The sequence below is a fragment of the Trichosurus vulpecula genome, chromosome 8 (assembly GCF_011100635.1).
Source record: "Trichosurus vulpecula isolate mTriVul1 chromosome 8, mTriVul1.pri, whole genome shotgun sequence".
NCBI lineage: Eukaryota > Metazoa > Chordata > Mammalia > Diprotodontia > Phalangeridae > Trichosurus > Trichosurus vulpecula.
In genome coordinates, this window is record NC_050580.1 from 80,096,565 (window position 1) to 80,121,535 (window position 24,971).

The 24,971-nt window shown below is 40.5% G+C and overlaps 1 protein-coding gene across 50 annotated transcripts in view; it reads left to right on the forward strand.

The window, feature by feature from the left end:
* Positions 1-24,971, forward strand: part of SORBS1 (sorbin and SH3 domain containing 1) — a 304,222-nt gene that overhangs the window by 164,926 nt on the left and 114,325 nt on the right. For 18 of the 50 annotated variants that reach the window (XM_036735337.1, XM_036735348.1, XM_036735343.1 and 15 more), the window contains 4 exons: positions 13,467-13,493; positions 13,607-13,719; positions 21,529-22,281; positions 22,897-23,262. In XM_036735337.1, the coding sequence (XP_036591232.1) occupies positions 13,467-13,493; positions 13,607-13,719; positions 21,529-22,281; positions 22,897-23,262 (1,259 nt within the window). The remainder of the gene's footprint in view (positions 1-13,466; positions 13,494-13,606; positions 13,720-21,528; positions 22,282-22,896; positions 23,263-24,971) is intronic. The other 32 variants (XM_036735362.1, XM_036735379.1, XM_036735364.1 and 29 more) reach the window with 6 other exon arrangements.

A 24,971-nucleotide genomic window follows, 5' to 3' on the forward strand; every position in this document is an offset into this window, starting at 1 on the left:
GGCTATCTAATCTAAGAGATGATTCCCTTTAACCCTTCAACTGTTTTTTAAAGGCCATAGCTTCCAGACAGTTCACCATCTTGATTGCCCTTGTGTGGACCACATTGCAATTTTTTCCTATTCTATGCAACATTGAGTGTAAAGTTCTCTTGATTTTTGGCAAGTCTGTTGCCAGCCTCTCAGAGTTTATAGGTTCCTCTATTCTGTTCCTCTATTATTATACACCATATTTAACCATATCTTCCCCGTTGACACTATGTCTATGAATTGAGTTCTTGAGTTTTTTTAACAGTATTTTATTTTTCCAATTACATGTAAAAGAAATTTTAACATTTAGTTTTTAAAAATATTTGAATTTCAAATTCTCTCTTTCCTTCCCTTTCCTCTCCCTTCTCTGAGATAGCAAGCCATTTGATATATATGTGCAATATATTTCCATGATATTATGTCTATGAATATCTGTTTACTTTCTGTATCCTACTTTTGTAAAAAACACTACCTTTGTGTAGCTCAAGGGTTTTCACTTTCCCACCCAGAAGCTCCCAGTCCCTGAAATGCTTTCAGATTCCTTCTAGACTTTGGACAGTGCTCTCTCTCCCTCTCTCTTAAATCCAGTCCATTTGCAAGTCATGGCATCACTTTGCTGAGAGAATGAAGGACAAACAACAATAGCACCGTCAATAGTGATTCTTGGCAGGTTCTGTCACGTCTTAGACACATACTTGAGATGGACAACACACTTCCCAGCGCGCCATATCATATCCACACACAGCCACCTCTTATCTCTCAGTAGAGAATTAGGGATGGAGAACAACAATGGAAGTCTCAGTCTGGCTGGAATAACACAAGGATTTATTAAGCCTCTACTACTAGACAGCTACTGTGCTAATAACTGGGGGTAAAAAAAGACAAAAAAAGGAATTTCTCTGCCCTCAAGTGGCTTATATTCTACTGAGGAAGACCATATGTAAATGCTTAACGTATACGAAATTACATGAAAAACACAAACACAAGATAACTTGGCAGGGGTAGCAGGGAGCAAAAAGAAAATTTTAGTAAGGCAAATACGGGGCCAGTGCTTAAGGAGAAACACCAGACTACCCAAATACAAGATGGAAAACAACAGACAGAATAAGAACTATGAGTAATAGAACATGATGTGCTGAAGTAAACTAGCAAGGTAGTCCAGTCGTTAAAATAGTAAGTAATGATACTAAGGAACAAAAATAGGTGTGGAACATTGGGGAACAGTGAGGTTGTCCTCTTAATATACCTAGCACTGGTCCTACCCCTACTGTTGACTTGACTGTATCCTTGTCCATGCTTAAAATTGAGAAGCAATCTATGACACAAGATCTGATCACTGCCTGATCTTAAATCCAGGCTCCTTGACCACTTACCGGATTGTAGAAGTAGCTTATTGGTCTATACGTGTCTTACATACACATGGATGGACTCTAGGGATTGTGGGTAATCAGTCTGACAGTAATACCTAAAATGTCTGGAAGGACTGGGTGTCAAGAAATCATCTTTGGTAAGAACTTTATCCACCATATACTTCTTGCCTTCATTGCTTAGCCAGATGCTTTTATGTAACATGATCTCAGGGGCCGTAGGCTGAGCTTGCTTGGGGTTGGCTCTTAATAGGATGAAAGAAGAATAAAGACAGTTCAGGTTGAGAAACCAGGCTTCCTCAATACCAGGTTCTTTCCATGATTGCTGCTGCTGTACATTAATTCTACCAGGCTGTCTGCCTGGCATGTCCCACTCTTACTGGGGTTTTCTTAGTTTCTGCTTAAATCCCAGTTGCTGACCATCCTTCTAATCCTTTCTCTAACCCACCTTGAGCTATGCCTCTCAACTCCCAAAGTTCTCCCAGCTTTATTGGTATTGAACTTCCCACCTTGCTCTGCCCCCAATACCTATTTTTTTCCTCTCTCTTTGCTTATCTGGCCTCCACTACCACTGTGGTGCTGACTCGTGATTTCTATTTGCTCTAATTCCTTGCTCTTAGCTCGTCCTTCACCAGGATTCCTCAACACACTGCCACGAATGACCCGGCTTACGTATCAATTTTATCTTTTGTAATAATCCAGATATTTCAGAATTAGCCTGGTATGCAGTCAGATAGTTGACTGGCTAAATAAACACTAAATGAGACAGCATGATACAGTGAAAAGAATGATGGGTTTGAAGTCAGAGGACCTGGATTTGAATTTTGCCTCTGTTAGTATCTATCTGACCTTGGTGAAGTCATGTAACCTTTGGGGGCTTCAGCTTGCTCATCTCTAAAATGAAGAGGATGGTCTCCAAGGTCTATTCTAGCTCTAAATCCTAGGATGATCCTGGGATAAGGAGGGGGAGAATGTGTTGCATATTATGACAGTAGCCCCAGTTAATTAACCAGTCATATCCAAGAAAAAGAAAAATGATCAGAAGCGAAGGGATTGATTCTCACTGTCTCCATTTTATCAGAGATGTTTAATCAAAGCAAAATAATGGTACCAATAAGGAGGCTGAAAGAGCCCAGAATCAGCCCCAGCCAACAAATGCTTAATCATCTTGTCAAGCAAAGAGGCATGGTGGTCATGAACAACACCAACTCATCTGCGCACCAGCAGACAGGAGGATGGTGGAAAAGCATAAGTAGTATTGATTCAGAAGTCATCAGCTAAGCCAGATCACCCTGAGAGCATTTGTAGATCAAACTAGAAGGACAACAACAAATAGGCGTGAAATTGAGTGGTCCTGATAGAGTTTGTATTGTTAGCTATTTTCATTAGTGACAATCAGGAATCCTCAGACCTGATGCACCACTGAGAGAGTGGCAATGACATTTCAGAAGATACAATTGAGAAGATTATTCAGATCTGACCGAATATATACATAGACAGAATCTGTCCTAAAGGTGGCACAATCCTAAAGGCACTCAAGGGATCTCAGAGAGAAGGAATTCCAAAGGAGTGAAAAAGAACATAGATGGTGTTTCTACCCTCAAAATAAGGATGACCAAGAGGAAATCCCCAACTTCTGACTCATAGGCCTCTTTTCCTTTCCCTAAAATGGTGCCTGCATGCATAGAAGGTATCTTTGATTAAAAAGAAAAGATGTGAAGGGAACAGGTGGGCACCTTCACGGATGATTTTCAACAGCAAATCACATCTTCATGGTTGTACAACTGGCAGAGTTATAGAGAATATTATTAGCTCCTGCTAATGCTGTTGTTTATTGATGCTTGTTTGTTTTTTAAATAGATTTTTAAAAATTTCTTTTTGTCTTTACCTTATCTAGATTATCCCCACATCCCTCATTTCCATTCCCAGAGAACCATACACTATTTTTTAAAAAAAATTATTTATTTTTAATTTACAACATTCAGTTCCACAAGTTTTTGAGTTTTAAATTTTGTCCCCTTCCCTCCTCTACCCCCTCCCCTCTGCCGAAGAAGGCCTGCAATCTGATATAGGCTCTACATATACATTCATATTAAACATATTTTCACATTGGTCATATTGTAAAGAAGAATTATAACCAATGGAATGAACCACAAGAAAGAAGAAACAAAACAAAAAAGAGAGAGCAAATAGTATACTTCGATCTGCATTCAGACTCCAAAGTTCTTTCTCTGGATGTGGATAGCATTTTCCATCATGAGCCTTTTGGAGTTGTCTTGGAACCTTGCATTGCTGAGAAGAGCCAAGTCTATCACACAATGTGGCTGTAACTGTGTACAATGTTCTCCTGGTTCTGCTCCCCTCACTCAGCATCAGTTCATATAAGTCTTTCCAGGTTTTTCTGATGTCTGCCTGCTCATTGTTTCTTATCACACAATAGTATTCCATTACATTCATATACCACAACTTGTTCAGCCATTCCCCAATTGATGGACATCCCCTTAATTTCTAATTTTTTGCCGTCACAGAAAGAGCCGCTATAAATATTTTTGTGCATGTGGGTCCTTTTCTCATTTGTATGATCTCTTTGGGATACAGCCCTAGAAGTAATATTGCTGGGTTAAAGGGTACGCACATTTTTATTGACCTTTGGGGGCATAGTTTCAAATTGCTCTCCGGAGTGGCTGGATCAGTTCACAACTCCACCAACAATGCATTAGTAGAACCATACATTATTTTTTTAAAAAGAATTTTTAAATGAAAAAGAGGAAGAAGATGAAAAATTCAACAAAACCAACTAACACATTGAAAAAAATTAACATTATTTGCAATGTTCCATAGCCCTGCAAAGGTGTCTTCTTATAGGATTTCTTTGGGGCCAAGTTTGTTCTTTATAATTCTGAAATCTTCGATTTCCATTGTTTTGTGATTGTTCTTTCCATTTATATTTTTATAGTCCTTGTGCATACTGTTTTCCTGGTTTAGTTTCCTTCATTTTTCATCAGTTTGTTGAAGTCTTTCCATGCTTCTCTGTATTTATCATGTATGTCCTTTCTTACAGCATAGGATCATTCCATTCTACCCATGGGCTACAATCTGTTTAGCCATTCAAGTGACTTTAAAAACCATTTGCCTCAGGAGAACACAATGAAGTCCAACAAGCCCTCCTCATCCCTGCACAGATTAAAATTACATAATGTGACTCTGTGACTCTGACCGTAGAGATGTTGTTCTGTTGTTTTCCAGTTGTGTCTGACTCTCCATGACCCCATTTAGGGCTTTCTTGGCAAAGATACTGGAGTGGTTTACCATTTACTTCTCCAGCTCATTTTACAGATGAGGAAACTGAGGCACACAGGGTTAAGTGACTTGGCCAGAGTCACACAGCTAGTAAGTGTTACCCACTTTTTGACAGAGTAGTGAGGAAGTTAAGACATAGATTTTTGGACATGGCTAGTGTGAGAATTTGTTTTACTTGACCATGCATTTGCATATTTGTTATAAAGGGAAAAAGCTGGCCTAGCCATCCATACTAGAAAAACAAAGAATGTAAAAAATGGGTATATCCTAGATGATGGTATGGCATGCAGCTTTATGGGAAGTTCATTGAGTCATAACCCTATTACAAGTATGTCAGATAGACACTGTAGACAGACAGGGAGCTTGTATCAGGAATAAGTAGTAGGAAGTGATTGGGCTGTATCTCCTTTGGGAAATTTTACAGTAGTTTCTATGTTTCCAAAATTTATTGCCTTGATCTTTTTAACCACTGATGTTCTCCTAACAATGCCATATGGCTGCAGATTACGGGATATCATGATTTTAGGAAAATCAAAATGGCAAGTTGACCAAAGGCCAATAAAAAGACACATAGCGGTCTGAGTAGACTGTAACACGTTGTCAATGATGACGTGCCCATGAGAAGTGGCATGAAGGAAGCCATTGATCTTATGAATGCCTAGAAAATGAGATGGGTTGTTCATTTAAGAAGAATAAAAGACGCCAGATGGACATTGCTATGTTGTTACTCAAACAGTATTATAGTATTAGTGCAGGGGGTCTTAGTCCCCCACTGGCAGTCTGGTGAAGCCTATAGACCTTTTTTCAGGATAATGCTTTGAAAAGCATCAAATAAAAACACATGAGCTTACAAAGAAAATCTATCATATTGAAATGTAGTTTTCAAAAAATATTTTTTTAAAAAAGCTCGTGGGCCCCCAGATTAATAACTCTTGAACCAAAGGAAGGAATTCCAATCAGTCCTTTAGGCCAGTCCCCTCTAGAAAATTTATGGAAAGATGTAGAAACAGCATAGTAGAAAAAGCACTGGTCTTAGAAGTCTTGGGTTCAAGTCCCAGGATACTTGGACTTGATACTTACCAGTGGTGACCTTAGTAAGTGAGCCATTCAGTACAGTGCAACAAAAAAAGAATGCTAGATTTAGAGTCAGAATACACGGGTGAAAATCCCAGTGCTACTATTTGCTAGTTGTGTTATCTTGGGCAAGTCACTTAACCACCTTGGGCCTGAGTTTCCTTATCTGTAAAATGGAGGTGTTGGACTAGAGGACTTTTCAAGTCCCTTTCGGCTGTAGAGCTATAACTCTCTGATGTATGAGCTTGTGATTTTATGACAATCTACTTCATCTCTCTGGCCTTAACTTTCCTAATATATGAAATGAAGGTGGTTAGATTAGAATTAGATTATCTCATATCTGAGAATCTGAGACTGGAGAACTATGCTTGTTGATTCATCAGCAAATAAAGTTTAGTTCATTTAATGTAAGCGTGGGTAGTATCTCTGAGGAGTAGCATCAGCTTACATTTATACTGAGCTTTAAAGCTTACAGAGTATATGTGTTATCTCATTTGATCTTTACAACAACAGTTTTGTGACTTGGGGTGGGGAGGGGAGAAGAGGGAGAGACGCACTAAGCTTTGTAAATAGCTCAAACCCTTTGACTCCTTCCTTGAAATGGTAGCTTGACTCTGATCGTTTATTTCTGAGTTCCCCCAAATAATCAAAGGATTGTAGATGATGAGTTGGAGAAATTCTTAGATGTCACCTAACCCCTTCATTTCATAGATGAGGATGCTGAGCTTCAGAGAACTTCAGTCGCTTGCCAAGGACTATCTCAGTCCCAATAGTGTATTTATATAAAAAGATGGGAAGTATTCAATGTTCTTTCAACTCCACAGTACTACCAGATTGCTACGGAGACCTTAGTCTTCTGACCAGAGCCCACTTCCTTCCCCTCATTCTGAGAAAGCTCCAGTAACATCTGTTCCTGGTCTCTCTAGAAACATGTCTGTTGCCCCACCCTAGAATAAGGGGAATGTTGTCTGTCTGGCTTCTGATTTTTCAAATCTCATTTCCTGTCCAGATGTGGGTCCTTGAAGACCAACTTGTTGGCTCATCCTTCTTTTCTAAATTGACTCCACCCATGTCTCTCCACTAGCGCTTTTTCTTATAAAGAGGCAGAGAGCCTGAGATCTTAGTGGGTGCTAAGCTTCCTGTCTAGTTAACACCTTGTTGTCTGATTCTCATTCCTATATTCTGACTATCATCTGCCTTCCCAAGTTATTCTTTGATTCCAGTTCAATTAGGCCTGTTTTCCTCCCACCAATGCTAATAGTGCACTCATCTTGAATTCTTGCCTCACTGTGGTTGCCTGACAGCCTCAGCATGCAAGTGAAGATTCTTGGACTCATCATTGACTTATTTCCTCAAATTAACTTGGAAACAAGAGAAGCCTCAGAAGGAATGTCCACAGAAAATTAACACTGAGGGATTTAAAGATTCAAACAAATCACTCATTTTGATCAGTGCATAAGGGGAAAGTGGAAGCAAATTAATCAAAGCCAGCAAGAGGGTATAAAGAAGACTTGGAATGCTCAGAACTCCCATTAAAGAACTGTTGGATGCTCTACCGGAAAGCTGCAAGATTAGCTCAAAGGGAATTATCAGTAGATCCAAGAATTGATCCATGTGAAATCTTTTGAATGTTGGAAAAAAATGGCATTGGCTCAAAAGAGAAGGAATTGTCAGCAGACCTAGGCTGAGGCCCAAGAAGGACTTGTCATATGAAAACCAGGAAAGATAAGGCAAAAGGAACTAAACATCTTGCTAATGTATAAGGCCTCTTCGGAGTTGCCAAAAACCCGAATCAAGCTATTTGTGGATTTGTCAAATAAGGGGATTGACCTATAGTGGGTTTTTTAAATCTTTTTTTGTATCATGAACCCCTTTGGCAGTCTTGTCTACAGATGTTTTTCAGTCTAAAGATTTAAATGCATAAGATAAAATATAAATGATTACAAAAGGAACCAATTATATTGAAATACAGTTATCAAAGTATTAAAATTAATAAGTTTAGGGACCCCAAGTTAAGAACCCCTAACTCAGATGATCTCCAAAACCTCTTCTTGCTCTAAGGTTATATGATTACATCATTTCTCCCTTTATATAGAAGATAGAGAAAGTTCTGATTATAGAGCAGAGTTACTAATGGTTATTAGAAAGATCTGGAGAAGGAAGTGGCAAACCACTCCAGTATCTTTGCCAAGAAAGCCTTAAATAGGGTCACAAGGAGTTGGCATGAGTGAAAAATGACAGAAAAACAATTAGAAAGATTATTTAAAAAACTTTCTAGATTAAAGATTAAGTGGTTTAAAGATTCTATAAATTCTATAAAGATTCTATAAAGATGGGCATTGTGGCATACTAAAAAGACCACTGGACCAAGAGTTGGACCCTGTGCTCTAGTCCCAACTTGCTACTGTCAGATAGGTGACTGTAGGCAAGCCAGTTAACCTGTGAATTTTAGTTTTCCAGTCTGTAAAATGGGGATAACAATAACTGGCTCAAAGACCTTAGTCAGTAAACCTTTATTAAGCAGCCTCCATGTTCCAGGCACTGTGCTAAACACTGGGGATATAAAGAAAAGCAAAAGACAGTCTCTGTTCTCAGAGTTCGTAGTCTAGTGGGAGAGATAATATGCAAAACCCATGTGTAAACAAGATGTATACAGGATATATTGGGAATAATCAACAGAGGGAAGGCACCAGCATTAAGAGGGATGAGGGAAAATTTTAGCAGGCACTTGAAGGAAGTCAGTGAAGCTAAATTATTGTGAAGATGAAATGACGTAATATATGAAAAAGCACTTTGTAGAGTGCAGCACAAGGCACTCTCCAGAAGGAAGGCATCTTCATTTTTGTTTTGTGCTTGTAGAACTTAGTCACAAATTACCTCAGAATGTCACCTGGACCTTGGTGAAATAGAGAAGAGTGTCAAAGAGACGAAGGACATAAAATGTCTGGAAACAATGCAATCTTTAGCAAGCAGCGGAAGAGCTTATGAGTTGACACGAAATGTTCACCTTGAAGAGTCAGAGTAGGGAGAAAAACTTAAGAGATCTTTGGAATCTTGTGGTCTTGAAAATAATTATAAGGAAAGTGCTAGTTGGAAACCACAGAAGCATCAACTTCGTATTTTTTTTCCACTGGAAAAATCCTTATGATCAAGATTTCTTCTGTACCTTCCCCTTCTAGTGTTTTATCCTAGTAACCGCAATAATAACTCATATTTACAAAGTGCTTTAAGGTTTGCAAAATGCTTTACTTGTTCTATGTTTTTAAGTTCAAAAGAGTCCTGGGAGGGTGGTAAGTGCTGCAAGTAATATCATCGCCATTTTATAGATGAGCAAAGTGTGAGAAGTAAATTGCCCACGTCACACACATATTAGGCTGTACTTGAGAGATAATGCATGATGTTTGAAATACTTCATCATTATATCAATAAATTGGGCATTGGTGATTTCATCATTATTGGAACTCCACCATGCCTGGCACATAGTAGGCACTTAATAAATGCAAGCTGACTGACACAGATCACAACTCATGTGCAATTTAGTAGCTAAGTCTTTAAAAGTGTAGTTATCTGCAGATTAGAAGTGGCAAAAAAAGGCAGGCACACTGACAATAGCAAATAGTGGCAGTATCTTCAACCAACCTTCCCCTCCCCATGGAATCTAACATAAAAACTTTGTAAAATCCAGCCTTTTAGAGCTAGTTAACATGTGAGGAGAGCACCCTCAAGGTATTCTTGTGCAGTATAATAATTGATATTCAACATGGTAACCCTGAGTCATCAGGAAAAGGTTATGTTGCTTTTAACATGCTTAGTTGAAGAAGGCGGAGGATAAATTTAGGAACAATGGGTGGAAATTGGAGAGAGGCAGATGGCTTGATGTAAGGAAAAATCTCCTAACAATGAGAACAATTCTGATGTGGTCATTGAGTCCCTCTGACTAGCAGTCTTCAGACAAAGGCTGGATGACCACTTGTTGGGTGTGTTGTTCAAATTCTTGTTAGGGGACAAATTGGGCTAGATTCTCTTGGAGTCCCATCTAAGTGAGATTCTGTGAATCTTTGATGCTGTCTGTACCGCATTTTGGAAAGATTTTCATTCAAAATGAAATACAAACAAATTCTGGTGTTTAATGGTTTTAAAAAAGCGCTCCATTATCCAGAAAACTGTTATCAGAGTCGTGCCTTCTCTAAAGTTCTGGATACTTGAGGTTTTGCTTTAGGTGTCCATGATGACATTGTCACAGTGGAGAAATCAACTAGACATAAACCACATTTGTTAACCAAGTCACTACATAATTGACTTCAGAAAGGAAGAAATAAGCTAATTTTTGTGGGTCTTTTGGCCCCCTCTCAACACTCAAGACTAATTTTGACTTTCTAATATGCCTCATTTAAATTTAGTAAAACTTTTCTTTTTCCATTACTCCATACTTGTCCTAACAAGATGGTATCTTTTTACCTTCCCTCACTGTTTATTTATTGCTTAATTTCCCACATATTCCAATTCTCCTGGAAGCCCATTCTCAGGGGTCTTCTAGCCCTTTTGGGCTCCAAGTTGCACACAGAGGGGGTATGGAATACCAGCAGCAATATCTCTATCTTTTCATCTGTTTGGAAATGGGATAGAAGTCATACAGCAGAGCATGGGAGTACAGGGTTGGATAGACAAGAGACTAAGAATTATGACCTCTTGTTTGTCTAACACCTTGGGCCAAGCATAGCAGTTTCACATAAATGACCTCACTGGAGGTAGGCAGGGCAGACATTCACATTGTAACAGAATCTCTGAGATCATCTTGTCCAACCCACACCTGGCCAGGTCTCACCTCTACAACACACCCCAAATGTGATCTTCTAGTCTCCATTTGAAGACTCTCAGAAATGGGGGGCTTCCTGCCTCCCAAGGCAGCCTATTTAACATTTAAACTATATTGATTGTTATTTTCCTTTAAAAAAAAGCAACTTTAAAAGTCTGGCCAAAATCTTCCTTTCCGTACCTTCCACCTATTTCTTCTAACCCTCTAAGACTAAGTAAAATAAATTAATTCATTCTTCTTTTTCCCATACTTCTTTATGTCTCTGCAGTATCCAATGCTTGTCTTCTCTTGGATGCTCTCTCCTCTCTGGGTTTTCTTGATACTGCCCCCTCCTTGTTTTCCTCTTATCTGTCTGTCTGATCTTTCTTAGTCCTTCTCCATCCATGACACACCTAGTACCTGTGATTGCCTCTCAAGGGTCCATCTTGGATCCTCTTTTTTTTTCTCTCTATACTTTCTTACTTGGTAATCTTAGCAGCTCCCGTGGGTTCAGTTATTACCACCATGTAGATGATTCCCATATCTTTTTATCTAGCCCTTGTCTCTTTCCTGAGCATCACCGTATATTGCTTTTTTCAAACTGGATATCACAAAGGTGTCTCAAGCTCTACATATCCAAAATAGAACTCATTATCTCCCCCCTCCCCCACCAACTTTCTCCTCTTCTAGACTTTCCTATTATTTCTGAGGGCACCACTGTCCTCCCAAGACACCTAGGTTCACAACCTCCATATCATCCTTGACCCCTCCCTCTTACTCACCCTAGCATACCAAATCGTTGCAAAATTGATCAGTTGCCATTTCTACCTTCATAGCACTGCTCTTTTAATGTGCTTTTCTCTTGACTCACACAGCCACTATCTTAGTTCAGACCCTCATTGCCTCTTGCCTGGGCTATTATAAGAAGGCTAGCCCTTCTCCAAGTCTCCCATCAATCCAATGCAGGCTCTGCGCAGCTGCCAAAGTGTTTTTCTTTTTCTTTTTCTTTTTTTTTTTTTTGCTAGGGGGAAGGCAGGGCAATTGGGGTTAAGTGACTTGCCCAAGGTCACACAGCTAGTAAATGTATCAAGTGTCTGAGGCCGGATTTGGACTCAGGAACTCCTGACCTCAGGGCTGGTGCTCTACTTAGTACGCCACCTAGCTGCACCGAAAGTGTTTTTCTTAAAGCACAGGCCTGACCATGACATCTCCCATTCTCCTTTTTTTTTTTAACCTGGTATATTATATTTATGTTAACAGTATCTTTATTTCTACAATAATCCATGCCTCTGTTAATGTGTAATTTTTTTGTAAATTTTTTTATTTTAAACTTAATACAAAACAAGAAAAGAAAAAAATCACATATACAACAGAATATGAGAGGATTCAATATAAAACAATAAATTTCCATTTCAAGAAAACCTATATAATAAATACTACAAATTGTTTTCAAAGCTTCCTAGGTTTTCTTTGCTTCCTTGTAGGTTTTCTTTTGTTCTTTGCTGTGTACTTTTTACTTTATTTTTTTCCTTCCCCACCCCTGCCCTAAAGAAGGCTACAATTAAGCATGGATATATATATATGTGTGTATATATATATATCATCCACCCCTTCAAGAGTCCTAGCCCTTTCAACTAATCTTCATAGGCTGTGTTTTCAATCACTTCACGACTAATTCTTCTCTTCCCTCCAGTTTAGCTATGACATAGCTGCTGTGTCCTTTTTAAAATATGGTGTCCAGAATTGGATACAATAGTCCAAGTATAGTCTGACCAGAGTAGAATACAGCAGAGCTATAACCTCACCTGTATTTCTGTTAATATGGCCCAAGGTGATATTAGTTCCTTGGCTTACATGTTACTATCTTAACTCATTGAGCTTCCATTCCATTAAGCCCCCCAGATCTTTTTTACATCAACTATTGTCTAGCCATATCATCCTTATTCTATACTTGTGTGCTGGATTTTTTAATCTAAATGAAGATTTTCCATTAATCCCTAAACGATTCCTTCTCATTAGAATTAGCCTATCTTTGTAAAGTCTTGATTGATTATATCTTTTTGGATCCCTTTTCTGACACCCATTGAATTAGCTATCCTTCCTTGCCATGTGACATCCACAGATTTGACCTCATAAGTTTCATTGGCTATTAGAAAAGAGGATGGTGGTGGTGGATGGTGTAAATGAAAGAGGTCCAGAATTTCCAAGAGGAGATGGGGGATGGACAAGAAAGCTTCATGTAGTAGCATCTTATCACAGAGATGGAATGTGATGGAAACAATAGCGGCAGCCAGATTTGAGAATTTTTTTTTTTTGGCTAGTTAAAAGCAAGGAAAAATCAGGTGGATAAAGAGGTTCTTTAACACTTCAGATCCCACAGTTTCAATTTTTGTTCCTCCCTCCCCAATCATTCACTACCTCCTCTTTAAATAAAAACCTCCAAAAACCCATGTATCTGTTTGATACAGTTCTGTGAATCTGAAATGTTAGCTGAGTAGTGTTAATTAGAATTAGGAGGGTTCTTTCTTTTACTAACATCAGGCTTCAAGAGGGAAAATGTGAGTGAGTGAATTGTGCCTCTGGAGAAGAGAGTTCTGTTGCTTTTTTGTCTGCAAAAGAGGAATGTCAAGGGACAATTGTTTCTTTATTGCTATGAATGTGAGCCTTGTGTTTTCAAAGGTCAGAGACACTGAGCACATCATGGCTAGAGCTGGTTCCTATGGTAATTAGGCCATCCTGACTAAAGGCATTTTGTGTTTGAAATCAGGAAGCTGGGGTTTCTCCCTTGGTCGCAGCGTATGCTGGTTTCCTGCAAACATAACCATTTGCTTTTTTGTTTTTGTGTTTTCGTTTTGTTTTCTTTTTCTTGTTCTTCTTTCATCCCTCTCCGTGATACCTCTTAGGTCTGGAGCCAGAAAATTTCCCCACAGGTAAGCTTGCTTTTGAATTATCTGTCTCATTGTGCTCCATTCATGCCTATGGAAAAGTCCCACTGGAACCAAGGAGAATTCCTGGTGACCTGGAGTACTCTTTCATCTTGTAGATGAGTGGAGACTGTCCTCTAACGCCGACACCAACGGAAACGCCCAGCCCTCTTCCCTGGCTGCCAAGGGCTACCGAAGTGTGCATCCCAATCTTCCTTCTGACAAGACCCAGGTAGGCAGGCATGTGTCTGAGGGCTGGGTGCAGAGCGGGCAAAGGGCACTGTTCTGTGTCTTGGGTTTAGAGGCACAGCTGCCTCAAATGGATAGATCCTAATGTAAGCTTCTGGACCAATGGAAACTCTCTCCAGGAAACAGAGTGCAGAAGAGTTAGGGGCTAAAGAGAAGTGAGGGTTGAATAGTTATCTAATGGTGGGGTTCACTTGTGCATACATGGAGATTTGAATGTGCCATCTTGGTTCCTTTGATCTCCCAAAGTTTCTTTGACACTTGGAAAAAAGTTCTAAAAGAGAATATTTTAAAAAACTATTTAAAAACAAATGGGAGAAGATAATTCAAGCTCATTTTCAATTTTATCAATGCCTATATTTATATAAGGGATAGTCCTGTGATCACTCTATTAATTGTCTAGGGTTCAAATCAGTGAGTCAGTCAATTATCAGTTATTAATTATGTGCTAGGCACTATGCTTAGTGCTAAGGATACAAAGAAAGGCAAAAAAAAAGAGGAAGAAGAGAAAAAGGAAAGAAAAGAAGAGAAATAGTTCCTTCCTTCAAAGAGCTTACATTCCATTTGGGGAAAACCACCTGTGCACAGCTAAGTAATTATGACCCACATAAAAAATAAATGCAAAGCAATTGTCAGAACAGGAAGCATTAACAACTGGATAATCAGCAAAGGCCTTGTGGAGGAGATGCCATGAGCTGTCTTGAAAGGGAGCTAGAGTTTCTATAAGGGGGAGGGGAGGAGGGAGAGTGTTCCAGACCTGGGGATCTGAGGGGGACAACAGGCAAAGGCATGGAGGTCAGGGATGGAATGTTGTGTTCAGGGAACAACAGTAAATAGACCAGTTTGGCCAGAATGAGGAGTGTGTGAAGGAGGGGTAATCAATCTGGAAAGAGAGGTTGGAGCCCAATTGTGAAAGGCTTTAATAGGATTGGAGCTAGCTAGAAGCTGCAGTTGGAGTTCCTATGGATCCCCCACCCCCCACTTCCCCAGATAAGAGTCTGGGCGTCTGCTGGCTTCTGAGCAGTCTTCCTGCTCTCTCACTGCTTGGTGTTCGGGGTCAGATAGAAGTAGCATTATAAGCAAACAGCTCTAGCTTCTGTCTACAGTGGAGGAGGAGAAGGAAATAAGCATCTCTATATCACCTATTATGTGCCAGGCACTGTGCTAAGCACTTTACAAATATTGTCTCATTTGATCTACAAAATGATGATGTTTGAAAACTTTAAACTTTAACTAATATGGAATGGTAATTAATAATTATGCAAAGACTTGGCTCCTTCCAGCTTCTTCCTATTCTCTCCCCATTCTTGCCAGCTGAAAAATCCCACCTTCTATGGGAAGCCTTCCCTAACCCCTCTTAATTCCAGTGCTTTCCCTCTGTTAATTACCTCCTATTTACCCTGTCTATAGCCTGCTTTGTATATGTTTCTTTGGATGTTGTCTCCCCCATTGGATTGTAAGCTCCTTGAAGGCAGGGCCTGTCTTTTGTCTCTTTTTGTATCCCCAGCACTTAGCACAGTGCCTGACACATAGTAGGCACTTAATAAATATTTATTGATTGATTGAGTGTATGAGTAATCCTTGACCGAGAAAGAAAGGCAGAACCCATTTCTGGGTATAACCCCCAAATTCATAATATGTGTTATTAAGAATGATGATGATAATGATATCTAGTACTGATGTAGCACTTTAAGGCTTCCAATGCACTTTATTTACATCATTTCATTTAATCATTATAACAACTCTGGGAGGTAGATGCTATTATGATTATTCCCATTTTATAGATGAGTTAACTGAGGCTGAGGGAAGTTAAATAACTTGCCCAGCATCCCACAACTAGTAAGTGTCTGATGCAGGGTTCAAACTTAGATTTTCCTGATTCCACTTCTATCTCTCTCTCCACTATACCACCTAGATGCCTGATGTTACTTCTCTAAAAGGAAGCTGTGCTTGCTAGTTCCCAGCCCATATGGCAACAAAATGGGTGGATGGTGTGCAACAGCAGCTAAGAGGGCTGAGACCACTCTGTGCTCATCTCACCCCTTTTTTTTGAATAATTTCATGCCCCCTCTGCAAGCTCCTTGAGGACATGTCCATGCTTTCTGTTTCTTTCCTTTCCTCTTGAGAACATGGTCAAGTCCACCTAGGGGGTGCTAAATATATTTTGTCTACCAATTTGAAACTCGGCAGTTTTTTTTCATCTCCTGTAGGGAGTTGCTTCAGCTCTGTAAATTTGTGTGAGATGGGGTAATGAGGAGCCCATCTCTCAGAACTCGTGAAGGTTGGCCAGAGGTTCAGCTTTTACTTTGCAGAATCATAGCAGCTCGGAGGTAATCTACAAATAATAGAGTTATTAAACATCTACAGTGAGGAGAGTACCATTTTAGGTCATAGCAGCATAATGAAGTTTATATAGATAGAACCTGCCCTCAAGGAGTTTGCAGTCTAGTTGGAGGGTAAGATGCTAACACAGATTATTGTAATTATGCAATAATAATAAGTATGCACATAATAAGTACATTAGGGAGATTGTGGACCTCTGATTTCATTGTTTGGGGAGAACTTCTGAAATATATGGAAGTTCCCTTCACCAACGCAGAGAGGAAACTTATCTGGAACTTATGGTTTTAGAGAGTTTCAAGGGACACTGAAGGGTTAAGTGTCTTTCCCTTAGTCAAACAGTCAATACATGCAGGAGGTAGGAGTTCAGCTTAGGTCTTCCTGACTCCAAGTCCAGCCTTCCCTTCACTGAATTATGCTGCCTAAGAGCTTTAGAGAAATGAAAATATTTCTTAGCCAGAGCACTCTTCCATATCCCTGCCAAATGGTCCTGAGCATGCCAAGTAAGTCAATACTATTGTTCTTTACCCTGCTTCTGAGGAAATGAAATGAGCAAGCCTTCTTCTGCATCAAGTCGGAGAAATCTGGGATGCCTTTCTCCTCTCTTCATAGTGATGGGGATTTGGCTACCTTCTTCGTACCTCTGAATTGAAATAGGCCGAGGTACCATCTCCCTCTTCCTTTCTGTCTGCATAGATTAGCTGTTGAAATTAGCCAATTGGTGAGTATTTATTGAGTGCCTATTGCATGCTGGTGATTGATGCCAACATGCTCTAGAATTCTTAAAATTGCTTGCCACTCAATACTATCTGTTTATACAGTTGGGATGATAGAAAATTCCCTCCTGGCATGCCGTTGTTAATAATCATAGACTTACTGCTGAATCTGCACAGGTATCATTGTGTTAAGAATGATCCATTCATAGACTATTGGGGTTTCAAAAAGCCCCAAGAGATAAGTTAATACAACTTCCATATTGTACAAATGAACAAACTGAGGCTTAGACAGTGGAAATGACATGAGAAGTTAATTGTTTCCCAAGTATGTAGAAGTTTACTGAATGGGTAAAGTTCTCAGTATGTTATCAGATAGTCAGCCCCTGTTCTTTGGGCCCCTGTTTTCTTACCCAAAGAGGGGGTTTAGACTAAATAATCACTTAGATTCCTATCAGCCCTAGAAGTATGTGCTGTCTCATTTTAGTCAGCTCACACCCAGATGACCATGGCCTTATCTACACTGGGGAGATGATACTGTTATCCGCATAGAATTTACATGCCACATATGTACTCGTACACACACGTACAAATACATGCACACATGTAAACCCTAATAATTACCTTAATACCCCATAGGACAGCTCATGAATACTAATAATGTCTTTTGGCTTCATAAGCAGCTGCACCAGACAAGTTATCTCAAGGGACCAAAAGTGAATGATTGGCCTAACACAGATCTGCCCAGGAAGTGAAGAGTAAATTAAATTGCTTGATTCATTTGCATATTAGGTGGCTCTTCCACTATTATTACAGGGTTTTACTACTTGATATTACTATTCCAGATTTATTTTTGTTGCCTACTCATGTGTAAAGAAATCATTGATTTTATTAATATATGTATTGGTAGTTATTGGTAATTAATAGCTAATAATTATTTAGATTAATTAATATTATTATTACTAGACATACTACCAATCGACTCAGTGATTCCTGAAAATACAAACTTGAGAAATACCAGTAATGAATTTATTTCCAATTTTGTTTTATTTTTTAAAATTAATTTTTTTAACAATAATGTATTTTCTCTCCTTCCCCATCCTCCTTCTACCAGTTTGTTTTGAAGGAGGAACAAACTCCTTGCCCCTCTCGATGCTATTGACAAATAAAAGATGATTATCCCTGGTGGATCCTTGGATCTTAGGTGTAGTCTCTGATGCTATCCCAGAGCTCTCCAGGATCACTGTCTCCTGCCTGTCTCCCTGTATGGAGTAAAAGTGGGACATGGAAATTATCGGGTCAGATGGAAGAATCTTGGTTTATGGAAGGACATGGAAATTATGGGGTCAGATGGAAGAATCCAACGGGTTAATTTTCCTGGCTGACCAGGTTGCGTGCCCTCTGTCAGGAGAGAGGCTTGCAGAGCTGACCCGGTCATTCTCGTCTCATGGACCCCATCCCTGCTATGATCCCCAGCCAAGGCAAATGGCTGGGAGACATGTGATTGTCCTAGTCAACTTTGCTTGTCTGTTCCATTGGATGATCATACTCCCCCAGACTGACTCATTCTGATTTTAGTCTGATGTACACAATCCTGAGAAATTCTGGGTGTGTGTTGGGAGCAAGAAGGAACTATCCCAATTTCACCTTTCCAGTTTCAAAGCAGCTTAATACATTCAACCTATTTGATCTTCACAATTGTCCCATGAACAACGTGGTGCCAATATTATTATTATTATTATTAATTATTATTCTTATTTTACAAATGAGAAACTGAGCCTTGGGAAGGTTAAATAATTTGCCCAAATTTGCTGTCATGCATCTAATCCCAAGGCATATCTCCAGGAGAAGTCTCCTTATTCCCAGTCCTGGGGCTCTTCTGGTGAATTGTCTAATTGCACTCTCCTTCACCGCTTTACTTAACCCCCTCCTTTCCCCGCCCCCTTCTTTAATGCTACAAGAAACAGTAATAAAATAGGACTATTGGCTTTAATAGTCACTGACAACCATATCCAGATCTCTGGGGAGTGTTTTCTGAAGGGGCAAAGAGCTATGAAGGCTTATTGCTTGATGTAATGCATCCCCGAGGCCCGTATATGGGCACGGTCAAATTAAGTTTAAACACTGACTGAAACTGATTTCTATCTTTGGACAAGAAGGAATCACATATGGAGAGAAACAAGCTTAAAATGAAAGTAAACCGAGGCCAGGAGAAAAACTGCCTCCTAGGCCAGCCAAGTGAGAAGAAAGGGATTCCTTTCTATATGGGAGTCAAGCTTTATATCCCTGGAGATCTAGTATTTAGCATGGAGATCTTCCCCTAGACTTCATCCTGAATTTGTGGAGCCTGCAGTGTTATACTGAGGAGTTGCAACTCTTACAGAGTAATGCAGGAAAACTGCTTGTTTTGTGATACCTATTGTGTGGCCATGAGTCAATGACCACAGCTGCCACAACCCTCGTTTATATAGTTTTATGTTATATATATATATATATACACACACATACATACATACACACGCACACAAACACACACATATGTGTAACTGTAACCATATAAACCCTGTTTATATAGTTATATGCACCAAAATCCATCAAAAATGAATCAAACCCTTTCTTCTTGTCAGAAGTTCCTTTATCCCTCCGTGAGCACTAATTGTTACTGTTTTTGTAAAATTATAAAGTTGTGCAATAGCCTTTTTTCTTTTGTTTCTTACCTTTTCCACTAGCCCCTTGCCCAAGAATTCTGACCATAGATCCTTCTGTGAGACTGGGTCAAGGTATAATATACCTCTTGGAGAGGAGACTGACTTGAAAAGAAGGTTAAGAGCCTGGGTTTTCCTATAGGAAGGCGTCATCCCAGCCACCTTGGTCATAGTCTGGGGTCTTAGGCCCAGAACCAAAGGAAGTGTACTTCCTATCATGACCCCTGACCTCCTAGCAGGATAACTAGTTGGAGAACCAATAGAGAGCTGTGGTATTGGTGAATGGCCCCCTCTGATTCACTCTAGCTTCAGAATCTAATGCATATGGCCATGAGGAACTATTGGGTATGGTATAGGGAGCAAGTAGGAAATATCACAGGTGTACCTTTTTAATCTCTGATTGACCAGTTTGATCTTACTGGCCTCAGCCATTCTCATGGTATTGACCATGATCACTTCAGGACAGCCTTCCCCCACCTCTCTGTTTGATTAAATTGCCACCAAGATCCTTAGACCTTTTTATAAGACATTAGCAAGAAGGAGATCACATGTGCTGCATTTCAGATTTGTCTTTCATCATGTTTCTTGTTATTAGTTTTGTTATTGTTAACAGTAACAATAATATCTTTGTGGCTTATGAAATGTTTTAGGTGTATTATCTCGTTGATCCTACACGGTAGCTGATGCAGAAATTATTATCCTCATTTAAGATGAGGAAAGTGAAACTCAGGAAGGCTGAGTGATTTGTACAAGGTCACATTAGAACTCACACCCAGACCCTCTGACTCCAAATCTGGTTGAATCAGAGCATTGACTATCCTATGCTGACTTAATTAATTGATTTCATCAAATAAGCACATGGGAAAAGAGAGGAAATTTCTTCCTCAGTTTTGTGAGAGGCATATTGCCTAAACTTGCTGGACTTGGAGTTAGAAAATCCTGGGCTCAAGTTCTAATCACTGACACTGCATGTGCGTGGGCAGATCACTAAACTTCTCTGAGACTCAGTTTATGTTACTCTCTAAGGCTGCCAGGGACCTCAGACACTTACTAGCTGTGTGACCCTCGGAAGTCATTTAATTGCTCTCTACCTCAGTTTCCTCAGCTGTCAAGTGCGGGTAATAACAGCACTTACTTTCCCTAGGTTGTCCTGAGGATCAAATAAAATAATATTTGTGAAGTCCTTAGCAGTATCTGCATATAGTAGGCACTTAATAAATGCTTGTTTCCTTCCTTCCTTCTTTCCTTCCTTCCTTCCTTCGTTCCTTCTTTCCTTCCTTCCTTTGTTCCTCCTTTCCTTCCTTCCTTCCTTCGTTCCTTCCTTTTTTCCTTCCTTCCTTCCTTCGTTCCTTCCTTCCTTTCTTCCTTCTTTCCTTCCTTTTTTCCTTCCATCCTTCCTTCCTTCCTTCCTTTTTTCCTTCCTTCCTTCCTTCCTCCCTCCTTTCTTCTTCTTCTCTGCAAAGTTACAGATAAGTTGCTATTTGCATTGATATAGGGATGTCTTTGATAAAATCACAGATTATTGAAGTCCTTGAATCCACATCTTGATAGACTTTAATTATGGCTGTTGAGTATAAGTGGAGCTATCTTCTATGAATTGGATCAAGGCCTGTTGTTTCCATCGTCCTTGCACTGCAAGGAAGAAAATTATTAGTGTTAATTCAGTGACTGAGGGGAGAGAAATAAGGAAATATAAATATGTTATATTGACCTTTAATCCCAAATACAGGCCCTTTGGGCCTTTGGTTTTGAAGAGTATCTTGAGGCAAACTGTAGACTATCTACTATCCCAAATATGGCTGCGTAAGTATGATTAAGAACTGAAGAATCCAACTTTTGGCAAGACTAGGACTAAAGGAGTGGAAAAGGGGGCAATTATGTTTTTTTTTTTCAAAGATACCATGATCTTTGCTTTCCTAATGTCTTGCTGGAAAAAAAGAAAATAACACTTACTTATTCTAATGACCATCCTCATTCTTTCCACCCTTCCTTCTTTATTTTTTATTTTTGTATTTAATCTTGAACCTGATCCTAAAGATTTCCTCCCCTCCATGCCCTCCTCGTCCAAAAGAGCAAAGCTTTGCATGGCAACCACGCACTGAAGCTAAGGTTGCCTCACCACCAGTGCCCTCCAAGGACTGTGTGTACCTGAGTTCACCAAAGCCTTACATTCTCCAGGGTGCTTCTATCCAGCAGCGTCCCTCCTTTCCCCCAGCTCTGCCTTCCTCCCAGGTAGCCAGCACAGCTCCCAGAGTCACAGCGTATGCTGGCCAGGCATTCATGCCTAGGAGCTCCACATTCCCTGACGCGTCATCCCGATACCAGAGCCCCTGGGAGGCTTCCAGGGCAGAAGATAGCCCTAATGTGAGCTCTAATCCCCGTCACGAGGCAGGAAGGGATAAAAAAAAGGTCAGCAGCTTATATGTCGCTTGTTTATCCAACAACACCGGCCCCACTGCATCTGAGAACTCCCTTAAGCTTGCATGTGACCAAACCCAAAGAAACCCTTTGGAAGACCAGGTCATCCGAGCACCGGCTCTTGGCATCGCATCCTCCTTGCCTACCGCTGAACCATCCCGCCTTGCTCCTCTTTCCGATCCTCCCCAGCTGTCCTTTAAGACCATCATCAGTAGAGATGCAGTTAGCCAGGGTGACAGTCTTCTTCTGGGGACTGAGTCTCCTCTCACAGAAGCAGTGAGACCACCTGTGCTAAGTGCCCAGATTCCTTCGGGCCAAGGGACCCTGAAGAGAAAAGAACGTTGCTTTCCCCGACGGTGGTATCCAGCCAAGGCAAGGAAACGGGAATGTTTGTGCTTCTCCCCCCCTCCCCACATCTGTTCTTTATTTCTTTCTAACTGATGCAAGCAGCTAACTGACTCATGCTTCCCTTCTCATTGTTAACATTTCTGCACCTTGAAGAATGAATTTTCCTATCTAAGAAACCTCAGCACAGTATTTCCCCCCATGAATGTGTGCGTGCGGTGTTTGATCCACGGTCTAATACCACTTTGGGGAGACATGGAGTCACTGAGGCTTTCCAAGGGGATGGAGGAAGCCACCGCTTCACTGACTGAGCTGTGCCTGTTTAGGTGGGGGCCCTCAGATCAGCACTTGGGGCGGTTGGGAAACATGGCCCATTGGTTGTTTTTCTCTTGCTCTCCCATTTAGAGTTAAGGGAAATTAAAAATAGATGGGTGGAAAGTAACCTTGGATGGAGTCATGCAGTGTGAGGATGCCAACAAAAGTTACTGGCTTGCACTGACTGTCTCATGAACCCCGGCTGAAGGGCCCTGATAAAATATTTCTGGTGGCCCATCATTGCATGTCATTTCACAACTGTGTAAATATGGAATTCCTTCTCCCATGCCTTACCCCTCTGCATAACGACACCCTTATTTCCCACAGGACGCTACCACAGCTCAGCCAGGGATTATAGTAGTCCCTCTGTACCTGGTTAACACAGACCAAGGGCAAGAAGGCACATCCAGAACACCACCACCACCTCTGGTGGCCCTGGACCAAGTTGCCACATTCCCAGCGACCGCCTCTGCTGGCGTGCCTCTGACCCTTCCGACATTAGATGATTTCATTCCCCCTCGTCTGCAGAGGCGATCCCACCATAACCAGCCAGCCAATCCTTCTGGCTCAGGTCCCCCCGTTAGCCAGACAGCACCATCACTGTGCTCTCCACCTCCTCCATTGGTCCCTCCAGTCCCGGAGGCCCTGCACAGAGTCTCGAAGCCTGACCTCCCTGGAGCTGTCTCAAGTACAGTAAGCTTGCCGACATTCCCTCCTCACGGCTTTCCTAAGTTTACCCTCCCGGCAATAAGACAACTCTCTCTCACTGGTCTGGTCTGCTACGTTCTGAAGGGGAGGCCTTGGCTGTGGCTGCTCACCTGACAACTGAAGCCCTTTTTGCTTTTCCTAGAGTGCATGTCTCCTGTGTTCGTTCACTTGGAACCTTGTGACTGTTGATCATCTTCTGAAGTCTCTCTCCTTTGTTATGTTCAGAACCAAATGTTTTTAACCCTTGTTTCCTGAGCCGAATTTATAGTTCAAAGAACTTTTGACTTCCTGTAAGATTAAGAAAAAGATAGCCAACATTTGGAGATTAGGTTAAGCTTTATAAAGCACTTTATATCTTTGATCCTCACAAGGGGGAAGGGAAGGAAGAGAAAAAGCATTTATATAGTGCCTACTGTGTGCCAGGCACCATACTAAGAACATTTACAAATAATATCTTGTGTGATCCTCACAACAGCCTTGGAAGGTAGGGGCTTTTATTATTTATTTTATTATTATTTTATTATTTTTTATTAATCCCATTTTATTATATTTTATTTGTCTCATTTTACAATTGAAGATACAAAGGCAGAGAGATAAAATGACTTGTCTAGGATCACACAGCTAATAAGTGTCTGAGGCTGGATTTGAATTTGGGTCTTCCTAACTCCAGGCCCAGTACTCTATCCACTGTGCTAGCTGACTGCCTTCTAAATATAGGTACAATTTTCCCTATTTTAAAGATGAGGAAACAAAAGCTCAGAAAGAAGTAGTCTAGTGCCTGGTATGTAGCCGGCACTTAGTAAATGCTTTTTGACTAATAATAAATGTCGGTTCTTTAGTGCTTTAAGGTTGACAAGATGCTTCCCCCAACATCATCTCACTTGAGCCTCACCACAGCCATGTGAGGAAAATATTCTTATTATTATCATCCCCACTTTACAGATGAGGAAACTCAGCCCTAAGTGGTAAGCTAACTTGCTCAGGCTCACATAACAGAAAGTGTCAGGAGAAGGATCTGAACCTAGATCACTCTTTACCCCCAAGTCCATGGCTCTTCCCACTATTCCCTGCTGCTGTCTCTTGTTTTGATTGACACTAGTTGTACCTATTAGTTGTTTTTCAGTTGTGTCCGATGCTTGGTGACCCCATTTGAGTTTTTCTTGGCAGAGATACTGGAGTGGTTCACCATTTCCTTCTCCAGATCATTTTGCAGATGAGGAAACTGAGGCAAACAGGGTTAAATGACTTGCCTAGGGTCACATAGAAAGTAAGAGAGGTCAGATTTGAACTCAAGAAAATTAGTCTTCATGATTCCAAACCTGGCACTCTATCCACTATACCAACTCACTGCCCTATGGAAGGTCTGACAAAAGTATTTTGATTGAGATTGGGGTAAGAATTTGGCCCAGGGATGAGCCAATTTCTATCAGAGGGAGAAAGGAAGTTTTATAGTACTGTTTTTCATTCAAGGTTTGAAGATACACCAATGTACTTTGGAATGACCAAGACAAAAGATAGATTCATTTCTGTGTTAACTTAGGCAATAAATAAGCCTTCTTTTGATAATTAAAAATGACAGCCGCTGAGTAGGGAAGATAATGGAAAATGGAGGGATTCAAGTAGAGCATTGACTAAATTCAATAGTTGAGTATGAAAGCATATGTGCTCTCTAGAAAGGCAGAAAATAGCTAAGG